The 15,975-nt window shown below is 39.5% G+C and overlaps 3 protein-coding genes across 8 annotated transcripts; all 3 read left to right on the forward strand.

Moving 5' to 3' along the window:
- Positions 1 to 2,906: 2,906 nt before the first annotated feature.
- Positions 2,907 to 6,322, forward strand: lman2lb (lectin, mannose-binding 2-like b). 3 transcript variants are annotated; one of them, XM_020052132.2, is made up of 9 exons: positions 2,907 to 3,134; positions 3,592 to 3,710; positions 4,020 to 4,137; positions 4,228 to 4,310; positions 4,491 to 4,514; positions 4,914 to 5,075; positions 5,189 to 5,303; positions 5,585 to 5,701; positions 5,891 to 6,322. In XM_020052132.2, exons 1-9 carry the CDS (start codon positions 2,930 to 2,932, stop codon positions 6,031 to 6,033), a joined length of 1,086 nt encoding a protein of 361 aa, XP_019907691.1. In that variant the 5' UTR covers positions 2,907 to 2,929; the 3' UTR covers positions 6,034 to 6,322.
- A 1,717-nt stretch (positions 6,323 to 8,039) lies between these two features.
- Positions 8,040 to 11,190, forward strand: LOC105014386 (leukocyte surface antigen CD53-like). 3 transcript variants are annotated; one of them, XM_010876663.4, is made up of 8 exons: positions 8,040 to 8,443; positions 8,945 to 9,035; positions 9,302 to 9,490; positions 9,616 to 9,690; positions 9,979 to 10,089; positions 10,232 to 10,339; positions 10,557 to 10,640; positions 10,817 to 11,190. In XM_010876663.4, the coding sequence occupies exons 2-8, from the start codon at positions 8,973 to 8,975 to the stop codon at positions 10,883 to 10,885; spliced, it is 699 nt and encodes a 232-aa protein (XP_010874965.1). In that variant the 5' UTR covers positions 8,040 to 8,443; positions 8,945 to 8,972; the 3' UTR covers positions 10,886 to 11,190. The 3 variants fall into 3 exon arrangements, with proteins under 3 accessions (XP_010874965.1, XP_034152602.1, XP_010874966.1); XM_034296711.1 differs by having other exon boundaries at positions 8,040 to 9,035; XM_010876664.4 differs by lacking the exon at positions 10,817 to 11,190 and having other exon boundaries at positions 10,232 to 10,356.
- A 244-nt stretch (positions 11,191 to 11,434) lies between these two features.
- Positions 11,435 to 15,576, forward strand: cd53 (CD53 molecule). 2 transcript variants are annotated; one of them, XM_010876668.5, is made up of 8 exons: positions 11,435 to 11,560; positions 12,341 to 12,424; positions 12,652 to 12,840; positions 13,011 to 13,085; positions 14,533 to 14,628; positions 14,785 to 14,859; positions 14,947 to 15,030; positions 15,275 to 15,576. In XM_010876668.5, exons 2-8 carry the CDS (start codon positions 12,362 to 12,364, stop codon positions 15,344 to 15,346), a joined length of 654 nt encoding a protein of 217 aa, XP_010874970.1. In that variant the 5' UTR covers positions 11,435 to 11,560; positions 12,341 to 12,361; the 3' UTR covers positions 15,347 to 15,576.
- Positions 15,577 to 15,975: the final 399 nt, after the last annotated feature.

Here is a 15,975-nt window from a genome sequence, read left to right on the forward strand (position 1 = left end):
TGTGAACAACTGGTACATCTAGGATGGGTTCTCGAGACGGAATTTGAGAGGACTCACAAACCACTCTTAAACAAAAAGTAGACCCAAATTCTACCTGGAATCCTGGATGTAGGTTTATTTACAATTATATTTTACCTTTGGAAAGTTCTTCCTAAAACCTTCTGTGAATGTTTTCAATGGCCTTTTAGCCTTCAGAAATAAATTATTCATAACAATACATTGTATATCACAGACTTTTTTGAGGGCCTAGGAAACCCTAGTTTACATTTCAGTGTTGCCAATAATTCTGCTGACTGGTAATGCGTTGGGTAATTCCTATAGGAACTGGCCAGAGTTAAGAAATCCAACAAGCAGAAGGATTAATTTCTCCCAGCATGTATTCAGAATGACTGTAAGTGTAGAGAAAATAGGATACTGACACTATAGGTGAAATAAATCCAACTGCTAATAGATTAGAAAACAGAAAATACTATTTTTTCCAAAGCAAGTCATAGTTCAACCGTACAGTGGACCATAAAGAATTTGTCTAAGTTGTCTCCATGTCCCATTCAGACCCTGTGTCCATTACAATGGAAATCACATAACAGCCCAATTTTTGCTTTGGAAGCATTTCACCTCATTGAAAGCCTGACGTCCATGAGATTGAACGCTTGTAAACCAGCGAAGATGTCATCATTTGAAAAAAATCCACTACATTGAAGAAAGGCATGGCAGCACTTTGCTCCAAACACAGTACTAATTAACATTTACAACAGTTTCAACTGTTTTTCATATTTATTGATATTTTTGCAACATTTGTGGCCTAAAAAGAGATGAAACTTTATTTTATTTGATGTTGGTATGCTGTTTGTGTACAACTGTTTCGACCTGACATTCAGTGAAATGGACAAAAAAAATACAATTAAAGAGTGTTGAAATTTGTATTATTATTATTTGGTCTCCTTTATGGATGCCTTATGACAAAGGGAAAACATTTTTCAAAATGTTTCAGAAGTGGAACATAATTCAGGTCTGAAAGGGTTATTAGAACACTTTTTGGTGCTTGGTAGAAAAACAAATGTTATATGACTTTTATTAAAACAAAGATATGAAAAACAATGTGAAATAGAGTATGCTGGGATATAGAGTGGTGACTGGAATAAAGTAGTTACTGGGGAAACATATTACCAATTAAAAGAGCTTTTAAAGTAATACCATCATTTCTCATAGCCAAGGGTTTGTTAATATAAACCACCAACTCCCTACATGGCAATGAGAACAGGTGCAACCTGGTTCATATAGATCAATATAAGTGGAGTATGACTGGGAATTAGTGGGACTGGAACCGCAATGCATTATAATATCTACTAACGTTACAATACACAGCATGAGCAGACTGTAAATAACATAGTCTGGAGCTCTGAAATCCCTCCATGCTCACAAAGCTAGTATAGAACATACACGATACAGTATACTAGTGGTTTATGACACTCAGACCTATACAGAAGGCATTTCTGTAGAACTAGGTTTATGGAAAACATAAATGGCAATGTGTGGGTGTTCAACAGATGTGACAGCCTGACTGACTAGTTGACTAGGGTGTTTCAGGTTTCAGCTGTAAGCTGACATTCTGCAGCTTTTCCAATGTAAGCAATACCCTTCCTTGGGACATACAGGGGGCATACTGATGACTTAAAGTAACTTGATGGGGCCTAAACATATGATCTGTGAAAGTCTTAACACCTTTCATTTCCAGCTCTCCCGACTCTCAGCCTATGTTTGTTTCTCAACAACTGGCCTCCCTCTGGGGAGCAATAACATCACCCACAGTGAACTGCATTAGTGTGATTCCTCCTAAGAGGATGCCAAAGATGTCTGGCTCCAATTAGCTGTCAATAGTGTACATCATTAATCGCATCCACTATCACCCTTTGTGAGATGAGACACAGTAAGGATGAGTAGACATAAACATGCATCAGACAGGAAGTGCTGACTCAAAGGGCTTGACCTGCTTTCGGGGCACTTTACTTATAACTATAGCCTCTATGCCTTGACCTGTCATGATATATTGCTTGATTGTATTTCACTTCCAAAGCACTTTGAAATTCTATAAAAAGGGCTCATCAAGTTTAATGACTTATCTTTTATTGCATTATATATAATTTTCTACTCTTTCAGTTGTTCCAAAAACCCTTAAGCCATAAGACTGTTAATGAATGGAAGATGATTATCAAATTGCTGAAATGAACAGAAATACATTTTTGAATTTTTACTAAGGAGAATATATTGCCGTTTGCAATTGTTCTTATGAAAAGAGATAATCACGTATTAGTGACTCTGGTGAAAACAGAAGCAGGAGCAAATTCTGTTAACTAAAATAAATTATATATTTTAAGATACATTTTTCTATACCCCTAAAATAACTTCTGGTGAGGGAAGTGCTGTGAAACACAATCATTACACTATTTCTGGAGATATACTGTATTTTTTTTTTCATACATTACAATGGAAAATAATCCACATAAGGCTCTTTTAACTGAGCATTTGACCAATATAATGTATTTATAAAGTCAAATAAATCTATTATTCATTTTGTAAGGATGAAAAATTTACAAAAAATGTACAAAATGAAGATGCACTCTAAACCTTCTCACAGCATGTGACAGAAAGGTAGGTAGATATTAGAGCTCTGACAAAACAAAGCCACAAATAAACGTTTTTATTTTTTTATATGCATTACTGAAATGTCTGCGTGAACTATCGTCGTGGTAAAGACATGAACAATTCGATCGAATGTTTGAATAGCGCCCTCAACAGTAGGGATTCGGGATTTATGCAGATTAAAAGAAATGATTTACTAGGTAGTTGATTTAGCCAATGGTTAAAGACCTTAAACCAAACAATCCAATGGGATATGTGGGCGGGCTTATTTCGAAGTAGGTGGAGCAAGATGGCCGCTACCATGAATAAGTCTGATCGGTTTCGGTTGAACCGTTTTCAAATATTTGATTTCATGTTAAGTCAGCGAAAGATTCATGAATTAACATGTTTGTTTGCTGTTATAGTTATTTTTACGTCCCAGTGTCAGGCAGACGATGGTTACGACATGGATGACTTTTTAAAAAGGGAGTACTCTCTTACCAAACCGTACCAGGGTAGGTTATACCAACGCTTTGCCTGGCTTTGGTTTCAGGATAATAATCTGGATTTTCAGAAAATGTTCACCAGTACTGATATTCATATGCTGTAAAATTTATTATTAAGTTATTTAGCAAATATGGCATGATTCTTGTCTATACAAGATGGGTGTTTGCAGCATACTAGTGTAACCTCAACTAGCTGGGTCGTTCCTAGACCAGAACCTTCCTCTGCTTAGTCTCCCACCCTCTATTAGTTTAATGGAAGTAATGGTGTCACTTAAAATCTGTGTCACCTGATATCAGCTCCATGTTTGGTTTAATGTTAAAATGTGGCTATTGAAATTTAAACATTCACACTCCCATCCAAGGTTCAGTCTTAGCCCATAGACTAATTTCATGCTGACTAGAATCAAGTTGTTAAAAGAATTGTGAAAGTCATTCCTTGCCTAGTGATCGTTTGTTTGCCCTCTAGGTTTGGGATCCTCCAGTTCCTCCTATTGGGATCTGATGGGCAATGCCATGATCACTACAGAGCATGTGAGACTGACCCCTGACCTACAGAGCCGACAAGGAGCAGTGTGGAGCCGTGTCGTGAGTTTAGCTCTCTCCATCCAAGAACACACTTCTGACTATCCTTAAACAACCTGAAAAATCTACACCTCTCAGGAACAATGACATAATTTGTATATAGTATTAAGTTGGTGAAACCTATAGGCCCACCAGACAAACCAGAAAGCATTGCCAATACCCCTCCTCGTCAGTAGGGAGAGTTACATTCATTGGGCCTATGCTTCCCGACTACATGGACTTATCCATGCTTCACCCTGCTTTTCCTGCCATTCAAAAAACCGATTTCCCTGACTGTCTGCCCTTTGTGTGTCTGCCTGTGTCCTACTGCAGCCGTGTTACTTGCGTGACTGGGAGTTACAGGTGCACTTCAGGATTCACGGTCACGGGAAGAAGAACCTGAATGGAGATGGAATGGCTCTGTGGTATACCAAAGAACGCATGCAGATCGGTACTGAGCTTGCAATCTAACAGTTCATCCATAACAAGGTCTAGAAGCACACTCTGTCCCCTGACAAACTAACATGTCTGTCACTCGCAGGTCCCGTTTTTGGAAACATGAACCACTTCACCGGCCTTGGGGTGTTTGTGGACACCTACCCCAATGAAAATAAGAACAATGAGGTACATCAAATAGCCTACACACAGACACACGCGCACACGCGCACTGTGTGGACAGCCCCAAAATATTAAAGATGGGGTGTTCTATCTACTCCCCACCATTTGATGTTGTGTAGTTGGTTGGTAAGTGCAGTGTTGAGTGTTTACACTGCGTCCTGTTTCCCTGCTTCCTCCTGGACACAGAAGAAGTACAATCCTTCAACTCAGGTAGCTACAGTAACCACCCAGCCCAAGCCCAGTCACCATTCCCTGAGTCCAACGCTGCATGCTCATGCATTATTGACCTTCTGAACACACCCTCTGTCCCTTCCAAACCATCTGTTCCTTCCTAGTCAGACACGTCTCATCTTTCCTTCCAGGTGTGGCATGCACCGTGAGTGTGTGGACTGGTTTCAGCTGTTGTTCCTGTGTGTGTACGAGGTGTCTCTCCGGCAGGGTTTCGCACGTTTAGTCAGTGGTTTTGTCCTAAATGGCACCGTATTACCTGTACGGGTTCTGTTCAAAGTTGTGAACGAGACCACATAGGGAGTGCAGTCTCATTTTAAATTCAACCACTGAATGATATGAATACCTGGATTTCACAGCCGCGCTTGTCTTTCTCTGCAGAGGGTCTTTCCATATGTGTCTGCGATGGTGGGGAATGGCACGCTGGCTTATGAGCATGATCGCGATGGCCAGTCCACGGAACTCGGCGGATGCAATGCTTTGGTGCGCAACATTCCCCATGACACCTTCCTGCTAGTCAGATACAGTAAAAACAGACTTACGGTAAGAGGAACACACCCAGCGCCACAGTTAATACCTTTTAAAGGGAGCGTTCCATATTCACTAATATGTTACATGTTTACTGACCGAGGTTTGACCTCCTTCCTGTCCTACAGATCCAGATAGATGTTGAAGGTAAACAGGAGTGGCAGGACTGCCTGGACCTCCCAGGGGTGCGCCTGCCTCAGGGCTACTTCTTTGGAGCCTCTTCTGCTACTGGAGACCTGTCAGGTAACGGGCCCTTCCCTTAACAGCCCAGTACAACGCTGAGGTTTACCATCTGCATTGTTCCCTCTGGGAAGCTGATACATTGAAAGAAAACGTATCAAATCTCGATGGAGTATGGTTGAGAGTCAGTGGTCTAGTTGTAAGGCTGGAGACTGTACTTCCTGTGCTCCTACCTTTTCCCTCATTATCACCCTGTTTCTAACGGTCTGGATATATTGTTACATTTTAAACCCATTTGAAAACACGTTTTGGTTGTTTATTTTTCCCTTCCCGTCATGTCCCAGACAACCATGATCTTGTCTCTATGAAGCTGTACCAGCTGGCTGTGGAGCATTCCCCAGAGGATGAGGAAGAAGAGCTTACTATCCCCAGTGTTGATAACTTCGAGCAGTTGAACAAAGGTAAGGCGATTTACTGGCAACGTGTTTGTCTTACGCCAATCGTTATAGTTGTTTTTATAGAAACTGCATGTTTCTTAAAATGTCATTGGTGATTTAGTTTTTTGTCTTTTAATATGCAGTCTGGTTTAAAGATTGCCGTTTCCACTGCCCTGTAGAATGTAGTTTGATGATGTATTTTTTCCATTACAGTGGAGGTGCAGGACGAGGGCATGAGTGGAGTCCAGCTCTTCTTCACCATAGTCTTCTCTGTCATCGGTGTCTTTGTCCTGGTGGTGGTGGCCGTGGTCATGTACGGCCGCTGGAAGGAGAATAGCCGCAAACGTTTCTACTGAGCGGTGTAGTCCGTGGCGGCGTCCCAAGTAGCACTCTAACATATGCAGCGCACCTCTTTAGACCTGAGCCACTGTAGGGAACAGGGTGTGATTCAGGATGCAGTCAGAGTGGAAACCTCCAGGGAAAGAGCACAAGAGTGACAATGAGGATATCCATTTTTAAACAACAAACATGTCGTCTGTCATGAATAGTTTTACTACATAACAATCTACGTCAAAAATACCTCAACTGACAAACATTTTCTCAGACCATTTCAGCCAAAATAAATCAAATGTGACCCTTTTTTAATACTGTGAGAGTCATCCATTTTGCCCTTTTGTTTTACCTCAGTGTTGAACATAAACCCAGAAGCTAGCTAATGTAGGGACGTCAATGACTTGTGAATAGCTGGAAGTCATCGGTCCACTGCAGTCACTGACAGGATTATGTGTGCACCAATGTTGTCACAAAGGTGTCCTGTGGTTGGGGCTGTACTGCTGTCTTGCTGTCATCGAGACATCAGAATTATCAGAAAATATTTTCACTGTCATAAAATGCCCAAGAGAAGGCTTATAGGAACTAACTGAGAGGTATACAAGTTCTGAACTAAAATGCTTAGCTAGGGCCAGCTAAAGACTGCGGCCCATAATCACAAAGCATCTTTGCGTAAGGGAGCAGATATAGAATAGGTTTGGCCACCTTGATAGTAATGTATATGTTTCTGGGGGATTGATGGGGATTGTTTCTAGATCAGCAGTCGTACTGATATGCTTTTTTATATTCGGGCGTAATGTATAATTCTCTAATTCCCTCGAACTTAACTCTGTACCTCGCAGCCAGTTCTCATTTCAACCCTTTAATCAGGGACTGGTTTAGACCTGGGACACCAGGTGGGTGCAATTATAATGATGATAAAACCAGCAGGCTCTGGACCTTGCAGGTTAAGAGTTGAATACCCCCGTTCTAGTTCTGTTTTTGTCCATGAGCTGCGTTAAGGCTCTTTACAGTTACATATTGCTGGGCTGTAACTGCTACTGTGCGAGTCATCGGATGCTATTCTTCCTTTTGTGTGATACATTTTCTCAGTTTTGTATAGACAAGAGATTCAATAACTTCGTCAAGGACTTAATCAAAACAGATCCTCAACCTGTGGCTAATACATTCTAATGAATTCATAATGTTCAGTTGTTAATCCAGTGGATGTCACTGTCTAAACCAAACACATGTCAAGCTTTATTATTGATCAAATGTCTTTTATGTTCTTTCACTATTATAGTTATACAAAACAGGCCGTCATCCATCCATTATGTCAGTGAACCTCAAATGTGAATTGAGTTAGCTGAAGTGGTTCTGTGGGGTGTGGCTGAACAGTAACCCGTAACAGATAATTTAATGTAAGAGTTGGTTTGTAATTGGTTACATTACGAACCAACCCTGCCTTGTACCTTACCCTGGTCATATTCAGTAGTGTTGACCGTCGCAAAATGTTTTATAACAGAAAACCGTTTAGAGGGTTTGTATAAAGCGTTAACATTGATAAACATTTTGCTAGGTTTACACTAAATGCCCATCTTTAAGGGTAAAGGTCATATGTGGGACCCCCCCATGCTGTATTTCTGTCAGTTCCTGATGAAGCCTAAATGGATGGGGTGCAACAGGTCCTGTTTTCACCTATCCTGTTTACTAACATGTTGATGTCAATAGTTAGTTATGTTTAAGGCTGTGCATGAGAGTAATTTATTTTGTCATCATAAGCCATCTTGAAGCAACACAATCATACCCAACTTGTAATAATAGTCTGGGTGGGAATGTGCTTGGCTTCCGTCAAAGATTAGAAATCTTGTAAATCTACGGCTGTTAAATATTCTTTTTTGTCTACATGAAGAGAATGTGCAGTTTTTCAATAAAAATATCAATGAGGATATTTTTCATGTAGAAAAATCCTGGTTTTCCTCATGTTTCTATACTTCTTTGTGTTCCTATATGGAGATGTTATGAGAACACAAAGTATTACTGCTGGAGTGGGTGTGAGGGGTGGCATACGCTGATTATTCATGGTTTAAACGTTTTAAATTTAAATTAATGATTTACATAAAGTAATTCCCTATTTAGCAAAGGATGGAAGTGGATTTGTGGGTGTGAGTAAATCTGATGAAGGCTATCCCAGTCCAGCCCACTCTGGAAATGTAGACAAAAGGCTGTTCTTTGCAATCTATTTGCATACAGATTGGCTTTGTGCCCTATTCGTTATTTATTACTCTGTCATTTACTTGTTGTAACTTCAAACATTTTGACACTGTATAATGGGGCGGGCATTGTAGTCAGGTAAGAATTTCATGTAGGTGTTCGCTGAGATTCTGTTCTCCCTCTTATGGCACCTCCAGCCCAACCAGCAGCACAGACAGTTTAGTGGGACACCAGTGTTACCAGGTATTGTACCAGCTTTTTAACATTGTGGAATACTTAATATTTAGAAAAATATTTCCTTTCCAAGGTTCTGTCAATCTGGGATTTAAATATGTTGAGCATAATGTTAAGTTATTTAGAATCACATTTGTTTAGATTTGAAAAATATCTTATTGTGCAAAGTTAATCTAGACTTCGAAAGACAAATACAAGATAATTGGTGGCTTATAGTTAATAATTATCCTGGTTGGTAAACCAAGTAATGCATTGGTTGCAATTTAAATGTTCAATGAAATAGTTTGGGACAGTCATTTGCAAGTGAGTGGAGTTATAATCTGATTGGATGGCCAGGCCACATGCAGAGTGTTTTCATACCAAACAGTTCTGTCTTGTCAACACTTCTACCATCAGATTTACGGAGAAGCTATAATGACCAGAATCAATGCCTTCACTGTTCTAATGCTGTATAAGCCATTTTGGTTCCTTCTATCCATCATAAAGTTAATATAATATTTGTGTTTTCAGGTTTAAGTGATCATCATCATACAGAAATATGAATTGGTCCTGTGTAAACTGTTTGAAAGGTTTCGTCACATTCCTCAACTTCATCTGTTGGGTACATTCTTTTTATTCAACACTTTGGACATTGATACATTCCAATTTTTATGGACTTTGTTATATCTAAAGCATGAAATGACTGGTGACATACATGTGTAATATCTTTTGCAGCCTGTAGAGGGGCTAAACACACTAACATTTTCATTTTCTTAAATACTATGTCAATAGTTATATACCTTGAACATCTACATGAACCCACATCAATAGTTTGTTGCATGTACAAGATCTGTTTGACCCTGGTCTTAGCCTATCATTGTTTTCCAGTTGTGTGCCATTTTCGTTGTGGGTTTTGGAGAGTTCCAAATAATGCACTCCAGATTTGTTTCCCTCATCACATCCTTCTGTCTCATCTACCCTGCCAACACACTGGTAGTCACGGGCTCCATCGTAACATGTGTGTGTTACCTGGGGGTCATGGGTGCCCTGAAGGAGAACCGTTGTATGCTCATCACTGTGAGTGCATAGACATTTGTCATGTATTGTTTTGTAATCTATTGTAATTGGTCGTTTTCTCAGGGACTTGAATAAAAAATGTGTGACATGACCTGGGAGGGATTTGTGATATTTTGTGATTACAGTTTTTCCTTCTGCTGTTTATCCTGATGCTGGTGGAGCTGGCCATGGCATGTTTGTTTTTTTTGTATGAGAGGGAGGTAAGAGACATCAAAAGGTTCTCTGAGGTCATATTATTTGTCTTTTCTTTGATTATTCTGCATACATTTTCCAATTTTTAGGTAAATTATGTTAGATCTAATTACCTTACCTTTCTAATCCCTTTTTATTAATCTACCACCTGTTTGCCTAATTAGAAGAACCAAATGGAAATATACAGTATAAAATACCCCAAAGAATATAAAGATAAATCTGCTTCTTCTATTGACACTGTACAATGTGAGATGTGATAGTGCTAAGAGAAATCTTGTGACCTGTTTCCCATACAGATTGACACTTTCTTTGAGAAAGACCTGATACGTAGCCTGGATATGTACAAGAATTCTACATCAGAGGGGAACCTAGCAATTAAAGAGGACTTTGATGCGGTCCAGCGTACTGTAAGTAAATAATTAGTAGGCTCTTATATACATCAAGGGATATGTTAACTGAAATCTCAATAACTTTCCTGTAAATACACCATTCTTCTTGTTCAGACAGTGTTGTTACAGCATATTAACCCAGTGGCTGTGCTGTGTTCAGTTCAGGTGCTGTGGGGTTCGCAGCCTGTCCGACTGGGAGGGCAGTGTGCCCCTCTCTTGCTGTTCCCAAGACCCCTGTAACATCATCCCCCAACCTAACTGGCAGGAGGTTTGCTCATTTACTATGTGAGCATCCCTGATGTCACCCGATTCCTTATATTGTGGCCTAATTCACCAGACCCTGGGTACAGCCTGGACGTCCGTAGTGCACTATATGAGAGGAAAGGGGGTCATTTTGAATGCAAATGCTTTCTAAGATCTTTATGCGTATTTTCAAAATAAGAAGTATAGCTAGCGTAAAAGCCTCCGCAATATTTCTCTTTCAGGGCTGTCATATGAAGCTCAGGAACTGGTTTGGTAGGAACCTTCTGAGCACTGGAGCAGGTGTCGTGTCCCTGTTCATTCTACAGGTACTGTAGGCTACACATCACCATCATAGTATTTTCTTAGAAAATAATTACCACACAAAGGAATATTCTTTTCCTACGATTTCCACTGTCGTTTGCCGTTAGTCTGTGTATGCTGTCATTCTAAGTTAATCTGTGTTAACTAATCATCTAACACGCATTTCTGTTCTGGATTGCAGTTCATATGCATGTGTTTCACTGTCCCTATCTTCTGCCACTTCAGTCTTAAAGGATATGGATACAAGTGAAGGAGAAACCATGATTTTAACTGGAAACATTCATAATAATTATAGGTATCATTTATACAGCATTCTTCATTAGATGTACACTGTCAAAGATGCTCTGATGTCATGAGGATACAATTTTAGATCTGTTTGTTTGATTTTAAGTTTGAAGAACACTAATCAATAAGGAACATTTTCTGAGAGTGACGGAGATGGGGAGAGAGATAGAGAGAGAGAGGAAATAGTTTGAGTACTTGGCATATAAAAAATGCATAAAAATCTTCATTTAATTCTGGAGAATTGCATCTTAATATCTATGCATGTTACTGTGAAATACATAAATATAGATGTTATTAAAAAAATATTCAACTTAATTTTTACTGTTTCTCTGTGTCTTGTTACATTTCTATGTCCTCCTTAAAATGCCTCACTGATTTTATGCAAAATTGAAATGATGAGTCAAACAAAAATGTATTTGGTATTTCCCACAGTGCTATTTTAAAGCACAGAATTTATATAGTCTTGCATGCCCTGAAATAAGGAAATGGAATGAACTGACAAACCCCTTGCCTTCGTAGTGTAAAAACGGAAAGTACCAGTATATTCAAGTCAAAGATTAAGTACATCCTCTAAACAACGAATGGTTGATGGTCTTGGACGTACACTTTTTACACTTTTATCACTATTTTAACAGACAAGGTAAGCACAGTGTTTACTTACTTTTCTTTAATTATATTTCAAGCCTTACCATTCTCCCTTAACTAAAAGTAGGCTTATGTAGTATCATTTTATGATATCATTGAGTTATGTTTACAGAAATGTACCTCTTGTTTGTAAAGTAGAGGAGATTTTGGGGTATTTTCATTGTTTTTTTATGACTTTTTGTGGTGTAAAATACATCACCGGTGAATTAATGTATTTATGATGACCGGGACAGCTCAAAGTGACATAAAAAGAAAGAGAAAGCAGGACATTGAGGACATTTGGCAGTTTTTAAAATTGATTTAATATCAGAGGATAAATGTCAATTTAAAATGTTATTCTGAGAGTTCTACTTCAATATGTTGAGTAATTACAGATTATTGCAGCATTGTGTCAAAAGATAAGTCATACCAAGTACATGCCCAATTCTACCCACATGTTGATCTGTGGGATGAAACACAGCTTATCATTTTGGATAGGTTCACTGATATAACCTCAGACTAAAACTACTGGTTTGAACATCATGTTAAAAACTAAGAAAACAAATGAATATGTTTCAGCCTACTCTTCTGTGGGCATTTTAAGGAAGTATTACACACAGGAAACCAGTCAAAATGGTCTCATTTCCTCATGATGTGATGTTTGTTGTCTTCACTCAGAAATAGCTGATCAGTATGCTCTGTGGTATTGTATGTTTTCACTGACAAGCTCTGTGTTAAGACATGTTTTGGAAAAGTGTGTTGTAATCGGTCTATCTTTCTCTTGTATATTTTGCAGGTCTGAAAGCTCTTCTGGAAAATGGCTCAGAATTGCCTCAAGTGTTTGAAATACACCATGTGTGTGGTTAATTTACTGTGCTTTGTACGTACTTTCAACACAGTTATTAGTCTTCTACTTACATTCCTCTATTAGACTGAAAAATATGTTCATAATTACAATTTGTATTCATGCATGGTGTTGATTTTAGGACAGCCTCCTCCTAATGAGATTGACATATCCAGATGAGGTTATCCTAACATGGACACCATAAGAATTGAATATGACAGTTGTGTTTGATAAATGTTTCCTCTGTGTCGTGTTTGGGTCAGATGTGTGGAATGGCGGTGTTTGGTTTTGGAGTGTACATGATGACAATATCGAAGGTGTCGTCCCTCATCCCCACCCTGGCCTCCCTGAATGTTGCCAACTTGCTCTTCATCATCGGCATCATCATCACCTGTGTGTCCTTCCTGGGATTCCTGGGAGCTCTGAAAGAGAACCGCTGCCTCCTCATTGCTGTAGTTCTAACACAACTTGTCTTTCACCTCATTCTGTATAAGAGACACTGGTCTTATTATTCATTTCTGCTTTTTAATTCTCAAGTAGAATCCCTCTCTAAAACTACATTTAATGATAACCATCACTTTCCAGACAGATGGTACCTTACTCAGATTTTTTTGTCTTGCAGTTTTTTGTCCTGCTATTCATGCTGATGTTGGCAGAGCTCGCTGGAGCTTGTCTACTGCTAGTGAATGAAGAAAAGGTAAGCTATAGTAGGTAGACCATTAATAGCTAAGATGAGATTAGTTAAAATGAATTTTGGATTTGTTTCTGTGTGCTTTTTTTATATTGATAGTCTTGCCAGCTGTTGCATGGACTTCTGCATGGGCATAGGTCATAAAAAGCATAGTCATACAAGAATTGCATTAAATGTGTTATAACATTACAACATTTTCAACCTGCAAATATATGTCTGCCTATGGAAATTAAAATGCTGGAGGACACGCAGCCAGATCTCACCTAGGGGCCAGAGCCACCAGGAAAATGTATGGCAAGGCCACATTTACCACAGCACTTTCAAACTTTATTTTATATAATTTTATTTGGTAAAACATGTGAACACAAAGAGTGCCATCATCAAAAGGATGGTAAAGCAATATGCTTCAGAACAATCTGCCCTGTGCTGTCCTTTGGTGGAAAATCATTTTGACAGCCTGATAACACCTTATCCCTGACAGCCCATTTGTTTGTTAAAATAGGCTCAAATTGAGCTTGTATTCAAAACTTGGACTGGGTAGTTGATCTAGACAAACATGACAACATGACAAAAGATCTTTCCCTAAAAAGGTAAATCATTTCAACAAAAGGACATGGAATACTCTTTGCATAGGATGTATACACTGATGAGCCAAAACATTATGACCACTCACAGGTGAAGTGAACAACACTGATCAACTCCTAACAAGAGCACATGTCAAGGACTGCGTAGATTAGATGGTAAGGGACAATCAGTTCTAGTAGTCAACATGTTGGATGCAGGAGAAGTTGTCAGGAGTAAAGACCGGAGCGACTTTGACAAGGCCCAAATTGTTATGGCCAGACGACTGGGTCAGAGCATTTCTAAAACGACGTGGCTTGTGGGATGCTCCCAGTCAGCAGTGGAGAGCACCTACCGACAGGGGTTAAAGGGCGGACAAATCCCAAACCGGTGACAGGGTGTTGGCCGCATATCAATGCGTGAGGGCGACGAAGGCACACAGTGTTCGGGAATGGTTTGAGGAATGTAAAGAAGAGTTCAAGGTGTTGCCCTGGCCCAGATCTTAATTCGATTGAGAATCTGTGGGATGTGCTGGACCAACAAGTCCGCTCCACCTCGCAACATACAGGACTTAAAGGATCTGCTAATGTCTTGGTGCCTGTTACCACAGGACACCTTCAGCGTCCATTCCCATGGGTCGGCGCTGTTTCTGTGGCTCACTGAGGACCAATAGCATATCAGGCAGGAGGTCATACTGTTTTGGCTCATCAGTGTAAATCTCCTGTCACCACTTGAACTCATGTACAGGTCATTAGAATAACTGGAGAATATCTGTATCTCATTTACCTACACATGTAAGAAAAACTTGCTTACATTTCTTCTCTCCAATAATAAATAATCAGATAGCATTTATAAGACATACATTCTGCTAAATCATTTTTTTTGTACTTAGATTAACAATTTCCTAGAGACTGATCTCAAAACAAGTTTGAAGACTACGGAAACTAAAAATACATCGATGACTGACTGGGACATCGTTCAGAAGACGGTGAGTGAATTTCAGAGGGTTCACAAAAAAAATGCTACAAGATATGGATGCTCCCTCTTTCGCCCTGCAACACATGGCAACAAAATCGATTGGATAACGTGATTCCATGTGCTGACAGCCGATTTCCTCATGCCCAATTCTATCACACACATTTAGTTTATGTGCTGCGGGGTCTTTAACGCCAGTGACTGGAAGGTGCAACCTGCATCCTGCTGCAAGCAGCCATGTGATGTAAGTACCAATAAACTGAAATGTGTGTTAGGAACCCTAAGAACACAGCTGATGTCACTTACAGGTACGTTGTCTTGTTCATCTCAGGGATGTTACACAAAGCTGAAGAAATGGTTTGACGAGAACCTCCTGACCGTCGGGGTTGGTGTGATTGTCCTCTGCATTGTCGAGGTACGCTCAACTTCCCATGCAATACAGCACTAATAACGTCAGTTGAAATTGGTAGAGACAAAGGGGGATATAAATTGTTTACTGTGATGTTATTGTACTTGACCACAAATGTGGTCACCGTGTCCCAAATGGCACCCCGATTTCCTAAATAGTGCACTAATTTGACCAGATTGCGAGTTTTGTAAAACCACACGGGAACACGATGTACACTAACACACCCATGTTGTTTTCACTATGTTGGTAGGTCCTGGGCATGTGTTTCTCCATGACACTGTTCTGCCACATAAGCCGTTCTGGACTCGGCTACAAATTATGAAAATACTGCCTCTGCAGGCTGGACTTTTCTGTTCCTAACAAAAACATATCCTATCCTCACTTATTTTACTGAGGACTTCCACATATAAGAATGGATAGTTAATTTATTTGACTTGTGTTTTTCTGTAATATAATGCTCAATCAGTTAATTGCTCTCTATGACGTTATACAAGTGATACTATACTGACAGTTTGTAATTACCCAAATCTTTCAATAAAAGTGTTAATTCATTTCAAACCTCCAAACTGTTAGTACTTTTCCCATAACCATCTTTGTAACTTTGCAGTGACTGACTCAATGCCTTGTGATAGCTGCTTGTCATGAAATAGTTTCCTGTCACTAAATCTTGACCTTTAGCACTTGTTCATTTAACTTTGCTGGTTGTACAAATATAACAAGTTGATAGACACTGTTATGGAGCCTGCTTTCTGTCTGACAATGTGAAGCCAACCACTTCATTTAGAATGGGTGGGTTGTTGTGTTTATGTCCAGGAAATGAAGTAAGCTTTTTGTTTTGCAACTTTATCACCCCCCTTCAAGCTACTTTGTATGTTTGCCATTGTTCACAACATTGTATCAACTGTTTCTCAATCAAGGGATGTGATGTTGTATATTTCAGTTCAGAGACAT

This window comes from Esox lucius, chromosome 13 (assembly GCF_011004845.1).
Source record: "Esox lucius isolate fEsoLuc1 chromosome 13, fEsoLuc1.pri, whole genome shotgun sequence".
Lineage (NCBI taxonomy): Eukaryota > Metazoa > Chordata > Actinopteri > Esociformes > Esocidae > Esox > Esox lucius.